The sequence below is a fragment of the Numida meleagris genome, chromosome 1 (genome assembly GCF_002078875.1).
Source record: "Numida meleagris isolate 19003 breed g44 Domestic line chromosome 1, NumMel1.0, whole genome shotgun sequence".
NCBI classification, from domain to species: Eukaryota; Metazoa; Chordata; class Aves; order Galliformes; family Numididae; genus Numida; species Numida meleagris.
In genome coordinates this window covers 135,728,912-135,751,104 of record NC_034409.1, presented here as the reverse complement: position 1 = coordinate 135,751,104, position 22,193 = coordinate 135,728,912, and the positions used below count along the sequence as shown (strand labels likewise).

Genomic DNA, 22,193 nt, shown 5'->3' with positions numbered 1-22,193 from the left:
TCTCCCAATTCAAAGTTTACCAAGAATGGCCTTACAATGGTAGCAACCAGCTCCCTCAGCAATTGCTGATGCATCCTGTCAGGCCCCGTAGACTCTGATCATACCCTGCCAAAGGTAAATCTGGAGCAACGAAGACTTATGCAAGTGTCTCAGAATCCTGGTGTTACTGAAGGCCAATTTTACTAGCTTAGACCAAGGCAAAGAAAAGTCCACGTTTTCCCTAGCCACCTTCTACTGATTACGTACTTGTGAAATTCATTCTTCTTGCGCTATACAGCCCTCGATGTTGCACACAAGGTGAGCTTTGGCTTCCGCTGCACACTGAGGCAATGTTTTTAGATTGCTTTCAGGGTCACCTGCCACTGCTTCTACCTTCTGTGTGTTTCCTAAACTTTTTTTTTTGTGTGTGCGTGTGTTAGAGTTTTTTGCAGAAGCACCTTGTTGATCCATGCAGGGCTCCTGCCACCTCTGTTTGTTTCCTTCCTCCTTGATGGACCATTCTTGAGCTTTAAGGAAGTGATCCTCAAAAATCAATCAGTTCTATTGAATCTCTCTTTTCTCTAGGGCTATCTCCCATGCAATTCTTCCAAGCAGACTCCAGAAGAGGTAAGAGTCTCCTCTCCTGAAGTCCAGGGCTAGTATCCTGCTGTTTGCCCTAATTCCTCCCTCCAGGATCCTCAACTCCACTACTGCATGGTCACTGCAGCCAAGGCCACCCCCAACCTCTGCATCCCCAACCACTTCTTGTCTTCAAAAAAAATTAATCAGGTTCAGCAAAGCATCTCTTCCCATCAGCACCTTGATCTTCTGTGTCAGAAAGGTATCAGTGCACTCCAGAAGTTTTCTGGGTTGTCTGCTCCCCACAGAACACCCCCTCCATCAGAAATTGAGGTGGTTAAAGCCCTCCACGATCTACAAATTTAAGACCCTCTTCAGACATCTGGAAGAGCCTTATCTATTTTGTCCTGATGAGACTGTCTATAGAATACACCCAGCAGGCATGTCCTATCCGCAGCCCATCCTTTGCTGCCGCATCATCATGGTGGCAGTTCTGCCCAGCCACGTGGTCCAGTCCTGGGACACAGGGAGGGTACAGTACAGTGTTGACTCTGTCTCTCACACTCACAGCACACACACACAGTCACACTGAACACCATGCATATTAAACGTGGCCCGTGCTGGTGCTGATTAAAATGCAGTGACTGCCGATAATAATACTCCAACCTGCCTAACACTGTCTCGAAAGAAAACTGAACCCAAAAAAGAAACAGCATGGAAGAAAGAAGAGTGTTAAAAAATGAACAGACGAGGACTTTTTTTTTGTCAAGACAAGTAGTCTAGCATTATGCTTAACTGACATGATATCCTTGTGAATTTTCAAATATTATAACTCTAAAAGACAGTATATGCAGCAACATGCTGCCAAATTTGATGCATACCAAGCAATGCTTCGTAAAGACAAAATAGCAAAACTGAAAAAAGCCTGTCATGATAACAAAATTCTTCAAAAAAAAAAAAGAGTTAGAACTCAAAGAGGGTCTATTATAAAAGCTACTTATGAGGTAGCAAATCTGATTGCAAAAAAAAAAATCAAAGCCATTTACTGAAGATGAGTTTATTAAGCAAAGTATGAAAAGCATGGCAGATATGCATCCTGATTAAAAAAAAACAATAGATTTTTCTAAAATCAGATTGTCAGTAAAATTGGATTGTCCAATCAGATTGGATTTGACTGCTCCTTTAAGTAAGGAGCACCTTCATGGTGAAAATCAACTTATCTGTGCTATGTTTCAAACCATAACAGTATGTGAAATGAAACTTAAATTATGGCAACATCAAGTTACAGCAAATAATTTTATTCATTTTGATGCGTTGGCTAAACACAGTCCTGTGAATAGCCATGCTTTCCATTTTGATAAAGGAATTGAGAATAGGTTGCAAGATTTCAAAAAAAAAAACATCCTCTCTCTTTTTGTATATTTGCAACTCAATTTTCAGTCCACATAAATATATTACCTGTGAATTTTCAAATGAAATGTATAATAGAGTTGCAATCAGACATTCAACTCAACAAAAGGTTTGGTCATTTCTCTTAACCAGATTTTTATAAGACTTATCTTAAGAGAGAAAAATATCCCTAGCTTCACAGTCACGCCTTATTCATGTCATTGATTTTTGGCAGTAAGCACATTCGTGAACAATCATTGTCAAGGAAGAAGTATGAGAAGATTAAAATTTCATCAGAAGTCTGACAAACACCTTGAGAACTCATTATGACTTGCAACCAGTTCTAATGAACCAGGCATTGATGCATTAGTTTCACAGCATCAAATATTCCACCATAATATTTCGCTGGTACGAGCTGTCCTGCCGTGTCTTTGGGATGCCAATGAAACCACAGCCCTAGAACTGCACACAGACACTGTAAGTCCTGCTTCCTGTGCTGCATGTGTTAGCATGCAAGCAATCCAAAGTTATTCTGATGTCCCAGAAAAGATATAAGAACTTCCTTCATAAGACTAACCTCTCCACAGTTCCTTATTTATACACAGTCACTTGCTGTGGACCTCACTCTGTTCTGGTAGCTTAAAGGCCTGCCTTGGCTGCATCACCCTGTACCTTTTGCTTACCAACTTGGTCTACCACTTTCTTGACTGCATATCATTGCCAATCCCCCTGTTCCAAAATTCAAGTTACCCTCCACTGGTATATTGAAGATTTACCATACAGACCCAGTACTATCAAAAAATTGATTGTAGAGCACATTAATAACAGCAAAATCCAGTTGTCAGCACGCACTTCCATAATATGATAATATACTTCCGTAAGATCATCCTAAATACACTGTATTAAAAAATTCAAAATTAATCTGTTGCATCTTCTGAAAAATGCATCCATTCAGAGCGTGTTTTGGGACCATCTTGTGGTCACTGGAAGAAGAATTAAGAGATGAGAAGATAATGTTCTTATTCTCTGATTGCAAGAATGAAAAAAATAATACACTAGGATTTTAGTCAAATCATAACCAATGAGGCTTCCATTAAGAAAAATTAATAGGGCTTTGTTTTCATATCACTTTACATTCTTTTTATTATGTTCTTCTGTGTTTTATTGATGTGGACACAGTTTCTTGAAAGGTGATGTTCCCACAGCTTTTGGATGAAGGCTTTATTCCCAGGCTCTTCCATTCAATGTTGAAACAACTATGCAGATAAGAATGCCAAGGCCCTCACTTTCACAAGCTCCATAACATTCTGCTAACCTAAGATCAACTTTTACGAAGCAATGTATTTCCAGGTATATATTACAGAATCACTGTCCAATTACTCCCTTTCACAGACTATGAAGGCATGTTCATTTTCCCTCCACAAAACGCATGAAGCACATGTCAGGTACCAGTAACATAATAAAGTATCCCATGGTACAATACAGTCCCAGATTTTGAGTGTATTAAGTAATTCAACACAGAAAAGTCAATATTCAGGCAATCATTTTATGGCTTACAAAGGCTGGCCAACTTTTGCTTATTGACAAATATCTGAATTATTTGATTTTTTTTTTCAGTTGCAAATACAGATTCATCTTGGTATGAACAGACTATTGAACCACTGATGAACAGGAGGTTTCCTAGAATTTGTTCTTCTAGTAGGAAACCTTTAAAACAACTGTTGTATAGTCATGAGTCATTCCCCTAGCCCCTTCAGCCCCCTGAAATAATGTCTTCTTGAAAACCCTCTATCCAAGTATTTATGAATACTAAAAACTGTCTCAGACTTGATTCAATCTGCAGTGGACTTCAAATACTTGGCTCACTCAAGCCATTAGGAAATTTGTTTGAATACTGAGTTAGAATCATAGAAGTGTAAAACAGCCCAGGATGGAAGGGACCTCAAAAGATCAGTAGGTCCAACCTTTCATGAGAAAAGGGAGCCCAGATGAGATTACTAAGCATTGAAATCTAAGTGATGGGGATTCTACCATATCCCTAGGGAGGCTGTTCCAGTGATTGGTCATACTCCTCTTCAGTCAAGAAGAAATCTCCCCCAGTGCAATTTGAATCAGCAGCCCAGAGTCTTCTCCACATGGCTTCTTGTGAAGAGAGAGCCTCCATCCTCTTTGAAGCTATCTTTTAAGTACTAGAACACTGTGAAGAGGTCACCACCAAGCCCTCTCTTTTACAGGGTGAAGAGACCTCACTCCTTCAGTCTTTCCTCATAATAAGGCAGGTCCTCCAGCCCTTTGATCATCTTTGTGGCTCCTATCCAGTCTGTTCACATCCTTTTTGAACTCCGGGGACGAGAGCTGGACACAATACTCCGGGTGCAGCCTGACAAGCAGAGTAGAGTAGGATGATCACACCTCTGTCTCTGCTGGTAATATAACCCCAAAGAGACAGTCCAGGATCTGATTAGCCTTCATTGCTGCAGCAGCACACAGGTGACTCATATTCTTTCTTTTGTCTACCAGGACCCCATAGATACTTTTCAGAAAAGCTGCTTCCCAGCCACACACATCCTAGCCTGTACTGGGCTCTCTGGTTATGCCATCCCAGGTGCAGAACCTTGCATTCTAATTTGCTAAGTTTTATATGGTTCTTGTTTGCCTCCTCTTCCAAAACAAAGATGGTTCTCCATTCTGACGTGTTTATCTCAACATCCAGCTTAGCATCACCACCAGACCTGACAAGAGTGCTCTCAATCCCATCATCCATATCATTTCTGAAGATAATGAATCATAGGGGTCCCTATTTGTCCTGGGGAACCCTACTTGAGACAGGCTGCCAGCTTGAGTTATGAACAAAAAACCATCAAACAAACATTGTACACCACCACAGTGTTAGCTGACTTCTTATCAACCTCAGACTACTCATCTCACCTGTATCTTGGTAGACAAGATTACTTAACACCTTCTTTCCCTCCACACCTTTTCCAATATTTGGATAAGACTAATGAGCTACTGAGCACTCTAATGAATCACCTTTAACTACAGCCAAAAGACTGCAATTTAAAGATGCAAGTTTGGAAGTAGATTGACAACCAGGGAAAGTGAAGGAACCAGAACTGCTACAACTGATTATTAAAATGAAGTCTTCACTCTGATGTCTGTCATCTGTATTTACATACTTATGCAAAACCAAAGCCTGATTGTGAAGGCACTTGCCATCAGCCTGAGGAGATCCTTTAGAATATCTGTGGGCACTTGCCGTTCATGCCTGGTCACAACTAAATCTTCTGGCAAACATTTTCAACACCAGAATATCAACAGTGTTGCTAAACCATGGAAGAAGGCTAAAGACCTTAACAGTGGACTAACGTAAACACACCAATTTCAGAACTTAAGAGTGTGCCTGAATCAGGTCCTCTCTTGTTTACACAGAAGACTGTGTTCTCTGAAACCATACACATTAATTATAAATAAGCACTCAGAGGAGCTTGTACACTTAGTATATTGACTAGGAAAAACTAGGTTAATCTGTTTACTGTTGACTCTTGTTTTTTTTTTTTTCTCCTGTGTAGGTTAGCTCCTCAGCCCAACATTCATAAATCAACAAACAATATGGGGAAAGGTAAATTTTTAGTACAACTTACTGTTCTCCAAAAAGTTGTTTTTATGAACATTTGTATATTAATTAGAAACTAGAAGCAAACCCTGGCAACTCCCACTGGAACATGAGCCACACCTGCAAGTATGACCAGGTCTGGGTACAATAACTGTCCAAAAAAAAAAAGAGTGCCCTGCACTTAACTGATTCAATAGGAAGAGCAAACCACTGAAAATCCAGATGAAAAGCTGATTTTTGTCATCACAAAATCCCACACAGAGAATCTATTTTGACACCAATCTATACCATTTACCATATGTCCAAGGATGCTAAACTGATGCTAAAAGCAGTTAAAGTTAGTCCAAACCAGATGCTGACGTTGATCTAAATACAGAGGTTTTATTCTTATAAATAGGCCATCACTTCTAAGACCTTGTAAAAACCAATACTGCTCATTAGCATTGGGTAAAACTTTACATTAACAACAATCCTTGTCAGTTATAAGTACTTTTTTTTTTTAAGTAAACAATTTGTAATAGCAATGGGATTGTTACATAACCACCTAAAGATTAAAGTATATATTTCTCAAGATAGAAGACGACTTTTTCCACTCTCCTTTCATCTTACTAAGGAATCAAATAGAAACCCTTATTTGCAAGGGAAAATCCCTTCCCTATGTGACCCAGAGGAGGAGATATTTCAGCAGCCTCTAATTTCTTCTCCAGCTAGCTGTAGGAGTCATCAAAAGGGGTCTGAACGATTGCCTAGTCCAGGAAAACTTAAAACTGAACTGCACATCTTTAACAAATTCTCTAGAATTCTCCTGCCTTTCCAATCAAATGAAAAAACACTCCAATGAATTAAACCTTAAAAATGAAGCAAAAAAAAAAAAAAGGATGTGCAAACACCACTGGTGTCACACACAGAAGAAACACTGATAAATTTGGTCACTGGTCAAATTCTGTACAAGAGGAAGCAGTAATAATGCATGCATGGGAAAGAAGTATAAAGATCAAGGTTCCACTCAACACAGAAGGAACTAGCAAAGGACACTGGCACAGACATCTCAGTAAATGCAAAAATCAAATAAAACCTCACTTCTTTTGAACGGTTTTCCACAGCTATTTCTAGTAATCTTAAGTACCCAATGAACACTTTCTCTTTATTACGGAAAACATCTGAAATAAACATGCAATCGTAATAGTAATCAATATCTGCAAATCTGAACCTTTTAGAAAAGACTTCCTCCATCTATCAATGATGTATATTGTCTATTTACTCAGCTTAGTTTGCTGCACTCTAAAAGCAAATTTCACCTGAAATCCTGAGCTGACACGACAGAAAAGAATCCACCTATTTTACGTCTTTACCCAAAACTCTACAGGACTTCCCTTCTCAAGTCTCCTCACTAGCCTCCATAGCCAGTAGCCACTATGAATCAGAAATATTAAAAGCCATCTGAAAGGCTAAGAATTGCCTGCTGCTGAAGAGCTAACTGTTAGTTTTATCATCAGTAATCTTAAAACATCCGGTACATAAGGTGACTAACACACTATAACAAGATTTTAGTCTTGGAAGAAAAACCGTAAACTTCCCCCTCATTTATTTGCAAAGCATCCATGCTTACATTATGCAAAGCACAATACAGATCCCAACAGCAGTTGGGATGGCTCAATAGTGTATGACAACACTATTTCCAGCTTCACTAAGTGTGGTTGGGATGGAGTTTATATTCTTCATAGCAACACATGTGGTGCTATGTTATGGATTTATGACTAACATAAATCCATAACATAACACCAATTTTTTGACTGTTACTGAGCAGTGCTTGCACAGCATTAAGGGTTTGGGGACTTTTTTTTTTGCCCTCCTTCAACCCACTGTCTCCCTACCTCTCCTCTTTGTGTAGGCTAGGAGTGCATAAGAAGCTGGGAGGGGACACAGTGAAGATGATGAACCCAAACCAAAGGTTTCATACCACATGATATGCTGAGCAAGCAAATGTCAGGAGAAAGAAGAGGCAACATGCCTGGTTTTGCTGATTGTCTTCTCAAGGAACTGTTACTCACTTTGCAGAAAGTGGCTAAGTATCTGTCTCCCAGTGGGAGGTATTAAATAAATTCCTTATTTTGCTTTGCTTGCATGTACAGCTTTGATTCACAAGTTAAACTGCCTTTACTTCAACCCACAGCTTCTCTTCCGGTTGTCCTGCTATGAGGAGTGGGGGCTGTGAGTAAGCAACTGGGTGGGTCTTTAGCTGCTAGATCAAGTCAATCCAACACATTAGGATGAAAAGCTGAAAGAAGCTTTGTCTCCTTATGTTTCTCCATCACTTCCTGCTATGTATGTAACATATGCAAGAAGTCACCAAGCAGCTCAAATTCCTGCCCTGAGGTTCAGAGATGTAGACTGACTAAAAGGTTAGTCTACTTTTTAATATAACACATTAGATGAAACAGCCATAGCTTTTTCAGTACTATTTATTTGCTGTGTGCTACTTTCTCTGAAGAGATGCCAGTCTCACTGGCCTGTTCAGTAGTATGTTGGATGGTACAAGCGTAACTACCAGGAAAAATACCTGCACTTCAAGCTGGAGCTTTAGGCATGGGTAGACAAGAAAAAGCAAGGAAATCCATCCACTCAAGATGCAACATTGAGTTAGTATAGCATCCAAGTTCCTGAGAACATGCCTAAGAGTCAGATCAACCGCCTGAAAATGGTTGACATCAAGTTTATTATTTCAACAATGGTAGAGGAACACTTGCTTTATAAAAAGGAACTTGCCTGAGAAGAACTCCAAGAAGTTTGTTTTGCAGAAGAAAAATAAAGGTGGTTTTAAAGGGTTTCAGAAAACTAAGACATTTAGGACAAGATCTGGCATTAGAATCCAAGAGCAGATTCAGTAAGACATCAGCTGTGCAGCAGGCACGTAAGCTTATGAATAAATAGACTTGGCCAGCCAATTACAGTTTCAGCTGGTCATATGACAGCACCGGACATTCAGAATCATTCAGCTGAAGAACCCCTCCACCTACAGAGGAATTCCCAATGGCATATTACCAAAGAGAGTGGGGCAGGGGGGAGAAAAAAAAAAAAACTAAAAAAGGAAGAAAAAGCAGCTCATTGCCATTCCTCCCCAAGCCTATTTATCAAATAGAAAGGCTTGATTTACCCTGGAAGGAGCGACTGTGGAGTTGGTGTTGGGCCATTTAGGGCATACAAGTTGATACTGCTGATCCCACTGCTCCCCATGCTGCCAGAACTCTGGGCAGACTGAGCACTGCGGTCTTGGTAATTCAGTGGAAGGCTTTGAGGTCTCGCATAGTAATAGGGAGTTGAGTGAGCATCCCGTGGCAACGCTTGAGCAAAAAGTGTGGCATAACTTGACACCTGAAAAGAAAGTGATTTGGAAAAAGGAAAGCCATGTGAGTTGCTTTAAGTCATCTCTTAGTTGTACTGTAATATTTAAGAATACAAAAAAAAATAATTGAAGATCATGATTATGCAAAGAAAATAATTTTGTATGATTAAGACAAAAGAGCAAGTCTCTGACCGTAAGGGAAAGTCTCTTCAGAAATATAGCTTATTTTTGCCCGCAAATTGTCATTAGCAATAGCTGCAAAACACCTTTGGTACTAGCAGAGCTGCAAGAAGGAATTTTCCTCTTCTTGCTCCATTTCAAACTTACTAGCACACGAACAGACATTACTCCACCAACCAGAAAATAAAACCATCCAGCAAAGTAACAGCTTAGGCTACAAGTGATAAGCAGCTCATAATTTATAAAAATTGCAAACACTTGTGTGAGAGACTGAAAGGAAAAATACATTTGACACAACCACACACACAACCTAGTTTCCAGAAGTGTTGGTTAGGTCTGGATAGCAACTCTGTGACATCTGAACTAAGCAGTGTAGATTTACTGTTTCTCAAAACTAACATCTCCTCACTTACCTTGTTAGATTGTTTACGTGGGTCTTCACTGAGGCTAAGCAGGAGGTAGAGTATTGACCATTTATTTTTCAAAATGCCCTTTCAAAAACAAAAAATACAAGTTGGTCATAACTCTTGATAGCTTTTTTAAAATCATCCAATCAACTGAGTTGTGCACATTTAAATAAGTTTACTACACAAATAAGATCAACCCTGCATAAACTGGGAATGTGCAATGTAGATTCCATAACAGTATTATATGAACTTTCTCCACTGCGTTAAAATCATGAACTCTCTCACCTGCTCTAAGATCACCATGTATACTCAATTTAAAATTCATAGCTACCAAGACAGACAATTATACAGTGTTGAACTTCTACCAGCATTCCTATGCACTTCGCCATTTAAAATACCTTGGACTTGCACCTAACACCAAAAGTAAAGACAACAAACTTCCGGCCTGATTGCTAGAAAAGAACCTTTTCTCCAAAGGTTCTTTCAGCAAAGAAGTATTTTCTCCACTTTCCTCTTCACCCTTCTTCAGGGAGGCTTCAAAAGTTTGAAGGTAAAATCAAAATTAGGACAATTTGTCTGTTATATAGAAAAACATCAGGCCCGGCACTGCTAGCCGGGCAAGGCAAAGAATTGTCCTGCTCTGTCTTTCTCTGCTCTGAGGACCCTCGGTGTGCTCAGCCCAGAGCAGAGGAGCTGAGGGGCAGCGCTGAGCTCTGCTCTCTGGGACAGCGACAGGGCCTGAGGGAACGGCATGGAGCTGTCAGGGGAGGGACAGCTGGGGGTTAGGAAAAGGTTCTGCACCAGAGGGCGGTGGGCATGGAACAGCCTGCCCAGGGCAGTGGGCACAGCCCCAAGCATTCAAGGCATATTTGGACAACACTTTCAGACACAGCGTTTGAATTTTGGGTGCTCCTATGTGGAGCTAGGAGTCTGACATGAGGATCCTTGTGTATCCCTTACAGGTTAGGATGTTCTATGATTCATTTGTTTTTGTGGAAAAAAATACAAATCAAAAACCACAGGTGTACAAACATCAACTAGGTGCCTTATTTTATTAAGGCTCAGCATATTCTATTGTGCTCAACATTCAACTTTGTGAAGAATTCAGAACAGATCAGCAGTAGTCATTTTTCACCTCCCTCAGCTAAATTTCTCTCCTCACGTCTTTTCCTCCTTTAACTTAATATCCATTATTCTCAATCATGGGCTTCCTATACGCTAACATTTTGTCAGGAAGACAACAGACAGTATTCTCTGATAAACACTAGTTTTAGGACAGCCATCAAATTCAGCAAGCCCTTAACCTTTAATAGTAAGATCTGGAGCATTTAAAAATTCAGAAACATGAGGACTGTTCAAACCTTAGATTAACTAAAAAAGTAGAAACTTACAAAGCATTGTCATAAAATGAGAAAATTCTTCAATTTTACATATTAAACACTTCTATTTTTATAGAGTTAATTTCTTCCTATGAAGTGTCTTTTTTAACCTGTACTCAAAAAGCGTATCCTTTATTCTGTTCCAATTTGTAAAGTTTAATTAATAGCAAACAGCTCATATTTTACTTGTATATCTATTTCTATATAAAGATATACACACAAGTCTGTAACATCTGAACTTTTCACAAAAAAATTACAGAATGGTTGAGGTTGGAAGGGACCTCTGACAAATTATCTAGTTCAATAACTCTGCTCAAAAGCATGAGCATATATTGTAGACTACCCAGGGCTGTGCCTAGTCAAGTGTTGAATTCACCTCCGAGAACTGAGATTCCACACCTTTCTTAGGCAACCTGATGCAGTGTTCAATCAATCTCAGTTAAAAAGAAAAAAAGAAAAAAGGAAAATAAATAAGTTAATGATCTGAGCACTATCCAAAAAACTCTATAATATCAAAAGACTGCATCTGTGCTTTCAGTTTCTGTACATGTTTATTACGCTACCTGTGAACCAAGCTTTCTGTAGAGTTCTGAAAACAAAGCAGCGTCTGCTTCCCTTCTTTGTCGCACAACTGAGAGAGACAACAAATATAGATTAAAGAACTAGAACAAGAATAATAGTCATGTTAAAAGTTACATATTTTGTGGTAAATAGGAAAACATAACCAAGAAAGCATAATGACGCTTACCTGTTTTGCGTTACTTACTCTCAGACTTCTGAGTCTTTCATGTTATCCGCATTCCTACCCTTGAAAGTTCATGCAGGAGATATGACCCAACGTAAGCACTGTTTCTCTTACAGCAACAAAAACATTTTCTAAAGATATATTTTAAAAAGCCCTCTTAAAATCTGGTTTGTCTTTCTGAAGGCTTTGGGGCTTAACACATAACTTGAAGCAGATATGGGTTAAGAATGCTATAAAGCAATTTATAAAAAGTATCATTCATTTCTTGCTTTCACTGCCTAGTACAGAAAAAGTAGCAATGCCACTTGTTCCAAGTCAAGAAGAATTTCAAGGTTACAGAACTTTTATATAAAGGAAAGTAAGTTTTGATCACTGTATGTAACTGAAGCCTTTGCACAGAGGAGTATTTTTAAGCTTAAAGATATCTTCAGAAAGTCAACTTCACATCAGAAAGAGTCATTTTAAAAAGGTAAGACAAACATTAAAGAAACATTCATCATAAAACAGTTGGTACTAAACATTAGAAATGCTAATCAGTACTAAAAGGCACTACCAAGTACTTTTTTTCTTATCAAGTCACCTACTACATAATAACTCCAAAATAAATGTAAAGTTGAGGGATGTATCCAGCCAGTTACTCTATGACCACTAACAGCAATCTACAAGCTGAAGTTGGGGAGACAGAAGATGAGGGAGATAATTAGCTTCAACGGGGCAATAGGGCCCAACAGAACAAGCGTATATGCTGCTGTGCTGTCCAGTACTGGCCAAAAGATACAGAAACTCAACATGCAGGAAGTGTATACTGTGGAATATAGTGTTTTAGAGCTGTATCTAGAGAAATTCTTATGGGCTTACTTGTCTGTGAGTAAGTAATGGAAGCTCCACATTAGCAAAAAATACACAAGCACTTTAAAAGGTTACAACCACTGGCTTCAGCTATTCTAATTCAATCATCCTGACCAAATATTCAAAGTTCCTGAGCACAAATAGAAGCTTTAATTTAATCAGTAACTGCTTCTGAACATCCTACCATAGAGCTGAGAATCTGCTGAAAGCAGTACTTGGCTTTTTAAGAACACTTCACACTCCTATGGGATTAACAGCTCAACGCTTGACTCAGAGCAGCACAGAGCAGAGTGGAATGTAACTGCAATAGCTTACTGTCAATCTAATGTTTTGGCTTTGAGAAGGCTGTTGTAGATAAACTTGCAGAAAAACAGAAGGCAAGAAATATCAGGTAAACTGCACGAACAGTGACTCCATCCATTCCCAGCATACTCATTCATTAAATACTGCATATGTGCGAAGTTAATTGTGCCAAAGCGTACCTCAAAAAACATCAGTCTTCCAAAAATAAATATGAATTTATGAAGACTGAATAACATTAAAATGAAATAAATGTAATGTAAATTGTTTTTTATTTCCATGGTGGCTAAGATGCAAAGTCAAGGGTTTGTACTGAAGCAAGGGAAATTTAAACTGAGCACCTGAACTGTTAATAAAAGCAGCCACTCACAAGGAATAACTAGGGGATTCATGGAATCGCCATCATAAGATTTTCAGGGGTAGGCAATAAAGACAGTAGTCAGTATTAGGTAGGTGAGGCAAAACGTTTCCACCTTCAGAGGAATAAAAAGATGCACATACGTTCTTTCTTGATTTTCTCAGCTACAAGAAATTCATCCCGTTCGACGGTAGGAGCGAAGTTGCTTCCAATAACTCTTACTGCATACTGGAACTGTTGGGCTGCATCAGCTGAAAAAGAAGGAAAACTCACTCAAGTAAGCAGTCTGCTGAAGTAAAAGAAAAAAAGTAGTAATCTCATGTCTTAACTTTTTTACATAGCTGTGACTGAATTTCTCATAAACGTACTCAGATCGGACACTGTTGTTTTATGTTCCTCAGATACACTCCTAACCAGAGGCCAGTGAAGTCCAGCTTACCCAGGGGGAGATTAACAATAAACTTCAGACACACCTGTACACAGTCTGCAAACTAAATGTATGCAATTAAATACTTCCTATTCTGTGCTGGTTGAAGAGACGCTTAGGCCTGCTCAGCTATTACAGAGCACCAGCAAACTTCAGGAGGCTCTGCAGCACTCTACAGCCTGAAAAGCCATGCAGGACTTGCCACAGTCATGCAATTCAGCTTGCACACAGAAAACAAAGCTGTGATTGGTCTGAAGGAAAATAACGTTTGTAAATTAACTTCTACATCCACCTCCATTATCCTCTCTTATCACCCTTTAAATTAAAAAATAATAATATTAAAACAATTCCCTGAGGTCTCCATGAGGGGACTAGCAGAACAAATCTCCAAGGAACCTTGCCTGGGGGAGGGTCAGAGTACAGCATAAGCTCAGCAGTTAACAGTTCTCTTTGGTCTGCCAGCACGGCTTTAGCAACACCAGGCACCACCTCCTGCCCAGACTGCAGCCAGAGAGCATGAATGAACAGAGGTGGAGGATGAACAATTTGAGAAATTTCTCAAGAGAGCTACACGGGATGATAGCACAAGCTGGCAGTACTGCTGCTGAATAATTCTGAGGTTTTACAGAAGATACAATTTAAAACAAAACTCCACAGAAAAAAAGACATAACCTCAGTGGATGAACAGATTTCCTATATATTTAGGATCCTGCAGTATATCACAAAACATGTACCATAACACTTTTGTTTTATCTTCAAGTTTACAGCAAACAGCAATACACAGGTTTTACTTGTAAGCAATGCTGTATTTACTGTGTTTACTCACCTTTCTTCCCCCTTTACCTCAAGTAAAAAAAAAGTCAGCATTTCAATAAGGTTAAAGTGCTATGTTTCCTCTCCGCTGTTCCTTATGATTTTACAGTTTTAGGTTTAATTCAAATGAACCAAGATTCATACAATTGAGTTTACTATCTTCAGTCATCTGCTGCAGTGATTACAAAATCCAGCAAAGATGTGTACAGCCTCCAAAGGCTCTCTGGAACCTTATTTCTCCATAAGAACTGACTCAGGATGACAGCTAACACATGGCTGTAAGGCGCTTCTTTTTCTTGCTCTTGTTTGGTTGTGCATGTTTCTGTGAGAGACTGATATCAGAACTGGGACTTACCTCCAAACTAATGGAAAAGAAATGATCAACTTGGCTATTTACATGTTTTCCAATCTCCCTCTGACACTAGAATTTAAGACTACCTGTACTTCCAGTTTTGCGTTGCAATGGAATATTGATTGCAAGACAGAAGCAGAAATACATGTGAAGGTCTCCAGACAGAAGTTTTGGAGATTTAAAACTAAGTCCTCAGTCTAAGAAAAACACCATAGATATGTTATCAGCAGTAAGTAGCAGGAGATCTTTTTTTGTAATAGGAAAGCTTTAACAAAGCTCATAAATAACCTTCTATTTCAACATTAGCTATAGCAAGACTAGTTAAAAAACAGAAACCTAGCCGAGTTTTTCCATACTTCCTAACACGGCATCTGAGAAAGGTCTCAAGTGAAAAAACTACAATTCCATTAAAGAATGCTGCAGATTAAGCCTGCTACGTGACTAAAAGTATGGTCCAAAGTTATCCACTCTTACTACAATACTTTTGAATTTCCAGTTCCAATCTAGATGTATAAAGACTTTTTACATTATAATTTACACAGATTTTCTTGTTTCATTCATACAGAGTCCAGATTCTTACACAAGGAGAACACCTTGCTAAGGAAGGCTCCTCAGCAGCAGATTATTTCTTATGAGTCTATAACATAACTTCAGCACCTGTAGTGCTTAAACATAACTTAATCTGCATATCTGTCAGTTGAATACAGAATCACATCATTTACAACTACCAGATGTATCTAATTGCCTCAAAGAGCATTAAGACAGCAGGCAAGTTTAAAATACATAGCTGTGTATCTATATATGTGTACACACTTTCCCATCAGAAAGTGATTCAGTGCGACTCTCTCACCCTAGAGCAGAGCAAGCTATCAATAATTCAGTATCTACTATCTACCCAACCATTTACACTTTCCTACAGACAACACAGTATTCAAGATGAATTACTGCCAAGGGCAGATGACATTTTAAAGACACAAAGTACATGTGGAGGACAGAGAAGCAATGCATAAGAAGAATTTAGTGGAGAAATAGTACAAGATGAAATTCAAAGGAAGAGTTCAAGAAAAAAGTAAGATAACTTTGCCATTATATTTCCAAGAAGCCAGTAGTTCAAAGGAAAACACTGCAATTCAGAATGTTCTTTTGCTAAAAAGCAGCTTCAAACTTCACCTATAAACTCAAGAAGTGAACTGAAATTCAACTTACAGTCTTACACATTTCCCCCCCCCCCCGAAAGACCATTGGTTATGGGTATTGTGAAGTTCAAAGAGGGGGAAAAACAAGTCCTGGAAACAGAAGGAGCAAACAAAATATTTCAAAACAGTAATATACCATGATTGTGAGAAATTTGGCTTCCTGCATATAAGTCACTCAATTATTTTATCTTGCCTGCAAGCTAAAACTACAGGACAATTATTTTTTAAAAAAAGTTAAAATAGTTACTTTCTTGAAGAAAGCAAACTCCTTCCACTAGTACTTCTTCTAGCCAGCTGCCTCTTCCCATACAACACTTCACAAAATCATTGTGAAAAAAATTACACTCTGAATCACATGCAACAGCCCACGTGTGGTTGAATGACTACTGCTGGAAACTACTTAAACACTACCACTGTAATCTAAGGCATCCTGAAGGAAAAAAGCCTTTTTTCTCCTCGCTATAGCAATGTGTTTGCTGAACACCTAATGTGCTACTGCTGCAAATTCAAGAATCAAAGCTGTGAAACTTAACTGTCACACTCTCAACTGCTCTCTTATTTATGAATTTTAGCTGTATCAAAGTTTTGTCAATATGAATTACTACTAGAAAACTATTACATTAATATTATGCCATATAAAAATCTTAGTTGGCTTAGGTTGGAACTGACCTTAAAGATCATCACACTCCAATTCCTGCGGTGGGTAGGGCTGGCACCCACTGGATCAGGCTGATAAACTAATAGAAAATACTGATAAGCTAAAATACTAGTCTAGAATGCCATCACTGTTCCTATTTTAAGCTAGTTAGGTGTAACAAAAAAATCAAGTTATGAAGTGTAAATGTAAAAACATTCTCTTAACATTAATTTTAAACATTTTATGTTTATTTTTAATTAGCAGTCCTTCTAGTTATCCACATTCCTCTCATACAAAGGAAGGAACAGAAACAACCACTGCCATTTCCCCCCCCCCATGCCCATACTTCTCCTTAATTAAAACAAATGCATAAAATTTTAAGCACAGAACAGGAAACAGGAATATTCTTTAACTCTGCGCCATTGCCCATACACAGATTTGAGGACTGTGCCACTGACCTATCAGCAAATGTGGGCAGACAGTCAGCTTGGAACTCCTTGCTATGAATTTTTGTCTAACTTACCAACTTCTATTTGCTTCTGTTATTATATGCACTTCAATCTTGATTTCAATTTTTGAAGGAACTCTGTGTTCTCTCCACCGTGAAAATTAAATATTTATTCTAGTTCAGAGCTTAAAAAAATAAAAATGCAACAAGAAAACCACTGAGATTATACATACTAAACTAAGACCACAGTGCAGACTTTAGATAGCAAACTGCTGTCTGAAGACTCAAATACCACCTTCTAGAGCACGCACACCTCCAGAAACACTAAAGGAGTCTGGCATATAAAAATCTTTTTATGATTCAAAACCAAATAGACATAGCCCAACTATGAACAACAGTACCATCTGATGTACTAAGAGCTCTTACAACTGTCATGCTAGTACAGCAGTGTACAAAGTATGACTGCCCAAGACTTCTCAGAGGTTTCTGAAAGATAGCCAAGAACATGAAGCTTTGTCAGGAGCATTAAATTCACACTCACAGAGCAGCATGCAACCTTGTCTAACTGCTGGAGTCCTCAGGCAGGGAAAAATGAATGAAAACTGAATCCCTCAGTTTGCCCAAAAACAATAACAAGCCCTATGCAGGAAACTTCTGTCCTTTGGAAACTAAGGAAGCTATTCATGTAGCAGATGATCTCAAAAACAGACAGAGAAGACAGATCTGCTGCTGGGAACCTTGTGTGGTCACACTGCATCCTAACACAAATTCACTTTAACATGGATTTTCAATGAGTGGGCCTCACAGCACATCACACAGCCTCACCTTGAGTACTGGGTGCAGTTTGGGGTGCCACAGTACAAAAAGGACATACAACTATTAGACAGTGTCCAAAGGAGGGCTGCAAAGGTGGGGAAGGGTCTGTAGGGCAAGGTGTGTGAGGAGCAGCTGAGGCCCCTGGGTGTGCTCAGCCCAGGGCAGAGGAGCTGAGGGGAGGCCTCATGGCGGCTGCAGCTCCTCACAGGGAGCGGAGGGGCAGCGCTGAGCGCTGCTCTCTGGGACAGCGACAGGGCCCGAGGGAACGGCATGGAGCTGTCAGGGGAGGAGCAGCTGGGGGTTAGGGAAAGGTTCTGCACCAGAGGGCAGTGGGCATGCAACAGGCTGCCCAGGGCAGCGGGCACGGCCCCGAGCTGACAGAGTTCAAGGAGCATTTGGACAGTGCCCTGAGACACAGGGTTTGAATGCTGGGTGGTTCTGTGTGGAGCCAGGGGCTATACTCGATGATCCTTGTGAGTCCCTTCCAACTTGGAATATTGTGACTCTGTGGTCACAGGCAGGAGCTAGAGAACATCCAGCAGATAAGGGACTCAGACTTGAAGGCTTCAGACACAGCACTGCAGGCTGTACACACAGATGTCATCACCCACATCAGCTACAGCACACTCCCACAGATGTTACATGAATGAAATCCTTCAGCTCTTGCTGAAGCCATGGCTTCCACATAAATATAATAGCAAACAAGTGGTGAAAACAAACAGTCAAGCAGATGAAGCCTTCTAAACTACAAAAAGGCCTAGGTAATACACAGGCAGGAAGATCCATTAGATCATCTCAGCTCCTTTCTATTATTAATTCACAACATTTTACCTAATTATTTTGATACCTTGTTTTTCATTAGAGTGCTTATTCTAGGAGGGTACCAAAAGCAACGATTTCAAGGAGTTCACAGCAGGATGACTACAGAAGTGGATAAAGATGATTGTCTGCACTTAGCTTTTGCTTCTTGTTAACTGGTTTATTTAAAAAAAAACTTATTACAGGAATTTGAAGTTCAATCTCCTAAGTAGCTAAGCCTCTTTTCATAAGCTGAAAGGAATTCAGAGTTAAAAGCTAGAAGAACAACAAGAAGCTACTGGTTTTTCCCCTGCCACTAGGGCACACGCATGATACTCCAACACAGAGGATACTGGCAGCACCACAGTTCCTGTGTTGTCTCAATTAGTCCCTTGGACACAGAAAAAAAAAGGGAATTCAGGGGAAATGTACAAGAGGAGAAAAAGGAAAAAAACAACTTTGAACATCTTTCATGATTGGGATTTCTTCCACAGGGACTTTGTATTACAGTCCCCCTGAACTGTCTATCAAGAGCTGGGCTGACGGCCAACTAACAGACAACAGTTGACTGTTCCCTGAGAAACTTTATGCCAGAAGTGTTTGGGTCTCTTGTACCACAGGAATAAGGAGCAGGTAAGGATGGGCTTCTTATCTGCCAAATGCAAAGAGTTATAGCAACAGTAAACACAGTGGAGAGCCCACATGATTTCTAGTCAATATTTTAATAAATCCTTCCATCAGTTTAGTAAATCCAGTAGGAGCTGAAGGAGTCAAGCAAATCCTCAGATAAGTGAGCAGACACTGTGGACTTACAAGCGGCACATGGCAACCTAACACAACTTTGGGCAGAATTCCCCTTTTTCTTCATCAAGTACACAAGACATCTTAGTTATGTGAGTGGAACCCCAGCAGACTGGAATAAATTCAACACTTGCTCTTTTAGTAATTCCTGTGTTCTCTTCCATGCTTTCTGGAAGTACTACTTACAAATACAATTAACACTCCCATCAGAAGACAAGGAAACGTGTAGGAGCTAAGGCTTCAAGAAGGCTACATCCAAAGTCAGTAGAAGCATCCCACCCTTTCCCAAAACTCACACCATGAGTAGTAAGCATGGAGCTTTGTGCTCTTGTGCTCTATGTGTCATAGGCTTAAATAAGAAACTCATCACCCACAAACAATCCTAGACTAAGTTCAGGTTGCAGTTCTTCTCAAAACTAAGAAAAAGTCATCAGGAAAACAGGATCCAGCAACACAGTATCAACAGTATAGAAATAATGGCCTCAAAGAGAGCTCTGCTACCCCATTGAACTAAAAATAATAGTCTTCGGTAGAATTAGCACAGTAATTTCAGATTTTAGGCAGTGAAAAGTTTGAAGTGCTCTTGCATGTGAACATATATACCAATTGTATAATAAAACACTTTCCAAAGAATTTTAAAAGTGAAAAACAGCTCTCAAATAAAAGCTAAAATAGTATCTTTGAATCATACGTTGCTGTGAAATACCTTTTAATATATAACAAGATTAAAATAAATGTGATTACATAAAAGCACAAGAGGCGTTACACAGCTTGTAAGCTAACGTTGATTTGAAGGAGGCTGGAGAAGAGTAGGAGCTGAGAAAAGCTTCACACCAGAAATTCCTGACACTGAATTCTTACAGACTAGCAATTCTGGAAATTGGAATTTATGGCTTCGAAGACTCAAACATACAATGCAAAGGGTAACTGAATGCAGACCCCTGAAAGCATGGAGCGGGGAGAAAAGGGGTACACTTAGACCTTGTCACTTGTTTTCTGTACTTTAAGGAGCAGTAATTCAGTCACTTCAAAGTTGTTCACTGCTGTCATGCAAACACCTCAAGGTAACCTGGGGTGACTTTCCAGGAGACAGTGGCACGGAAGAGGAAAAGAACATACTGGACTTCACAGCTACTAGCAGGAGAGGAAGCCATCTCTCACACAAGGAAAAGGCTACCACGAAAGCTTGGTCACGCATCGGGAGCAGCACTCACAAAGAGAGCAACTCGAAGAGCATTAGAGCGGACGCACCTCTCCCTTTCCGCCTCCCCGCCACTGAGCGCGGAGCCACCGCCTGGGCTGCACCACGCACAACTTACGCAAGCGGCCAAGGCTCCCTCCCGCCGCACCAACACAGCGGCGGCGGCCCCGAGCTCAGGCCGGAGAGGAGACCACGGAACGCGGCCACCCTCACCCCGCGGCCCGGCGCTGGGAGGCGCGGGGGAAAGCCGTTACCTTCGCTTTTGCCCAGGATGCGGCAGCAGAGGTTCTGCAGGAGAACGTTGGGGGATTTTTGGTCCGGGGTCGCCATCGCCGCCCGGGAGGACGGAAAGGCGGGGCGGAGGCAGGCAGGCAGGGAGGCGAAGAGGCGGCGCCGGCCGCCCCGCGCAAGCAGCCGGCTGCACGCTGGGCCGCTGCCTACGGCGCCATTTTAACAGAACCGCCGAAAGCCGCAGCGGCATCCGCTCCGCACCCACAATGCCCTGTGCGGGGGGCGGCATCGCTGAGCGCCCGGCCCAACTCCCTCCGCCGCCCCACCGCCGCCGCCGTGCCGGGGTTCCGCCGGTCCGCCGTTCCGGGCCCGCTCCCCGTCCGCCCGGCGAGCCCTGCTGGACGCCGAGAAGAGGCCAGGTCAGAGATGGGCGACTGCTTCAGGCGTAGAGAGCGCCGTGAAAGTGTTGCTCTACACAGCAGGGCTACTCACGTGGAAAGAAAACAGCGGCAATATCGAGAAGTGGTGCGCTGTGGAATATTTAAGTCCTAAGGGAGTCAGACGCTGGCAAATACGCTGTTACAACTTGTAAATGGATGTTGTTAATTCTTTCTGGTGATTTTAGCTGTCATTTCTAAAATCAGAAGATTGTCTCTACTTTGGAGAGGTACAGATTTCATCATAGAATCATAGAAACATAGAATCATAGAATGGCCTGGGTTGAAAAGGACCTCAAAGATCATCGTGTTTCAACCCCCGTGCTGAGTGCAGGGTCGCCAACCACTAGACCAGGCTGCCCAGAGCCACATCCAGCCTGACCTTGAATGCCTCCAGGGACGGGGCATCCACAACCTCCTTGGGCAACCTGTTCCAGTGCGTCACCACCCTCTGTGTGAAAAACTTCCTCCTAACATCTAACCTACATCTCCCCTGTCTTAATTTAAAACCATTCCCCCGTGTCCTATCACTAACAACCCATGAGATCCGAAGGGTGTGTCGCCTGCAACAACGTACTAAGGCTTCCCTTCCGTCTGCACCTCTGTGTGCAGGGGCATTTCAGCGCTACATACCGTGTATGTGTCCCGTATGCCCCTGCACGCGGAGGTGCAGACGGAAGGGAAGCCTTAGTATGTTGTCGCAGGCGACAGGGTGGACAAGGAATTAGCTGGATGGCTGTGTCCAGAGTTGTGATCAACAGCTCCATGTCAAGGTGGAGGCCAGTGGTGAATGGTGTAGGGAGATGGGCCTAAAAGCAAAACAGTGGCAACGATCTGAGGAGAAACAAGCTAATTTACTAAATAAGATATCGGAATGCAAAATAACACAATATAATACAATATAATTACAATTTA

At 40.8% G+C, this 22,193-nt stretch overlaps 1 protein-coding gene across 2 annotated transcripts in view; it reads right to left on the bottom strand.

Moving 5' to 3' along the window:
* TUBGCP3 (tubulin gamma complex associated protein 3) overlaps positions 1-21,091 on the bottom strand; it is a 47,821-nt gene extending 26,730 nt beyond the window's left edge. For both annotated transcript variants that reach the window (XM_021415095.1, XM_021415105.1), the window contains exons 1-5: positions 20,865-21,091; positions 13,265-13,372; positions 11,433-11,500; positions 9,497-9,574; positions 8,715-8,932 (exon numbers count right to left, since the gene is read on the bottom strand). In XM_021415095.1, the coding sequence (XP_021270770.1) occupies positions 8,715-8,932; positions 9,497-9,574; positions 11,433-11,500; positions 13,265-13,372; positions 20,865-20,940 (548 nt within the window). In that variant the 5' untranslated portion in view covers positions 20,941-21,091. The remainder of the gene's footprint in view (positions 1-8,714; positions 8,933-9,496; positions 9,575-11,432; positions 11,501-13,264; positions 13,373-20,864) is intronic.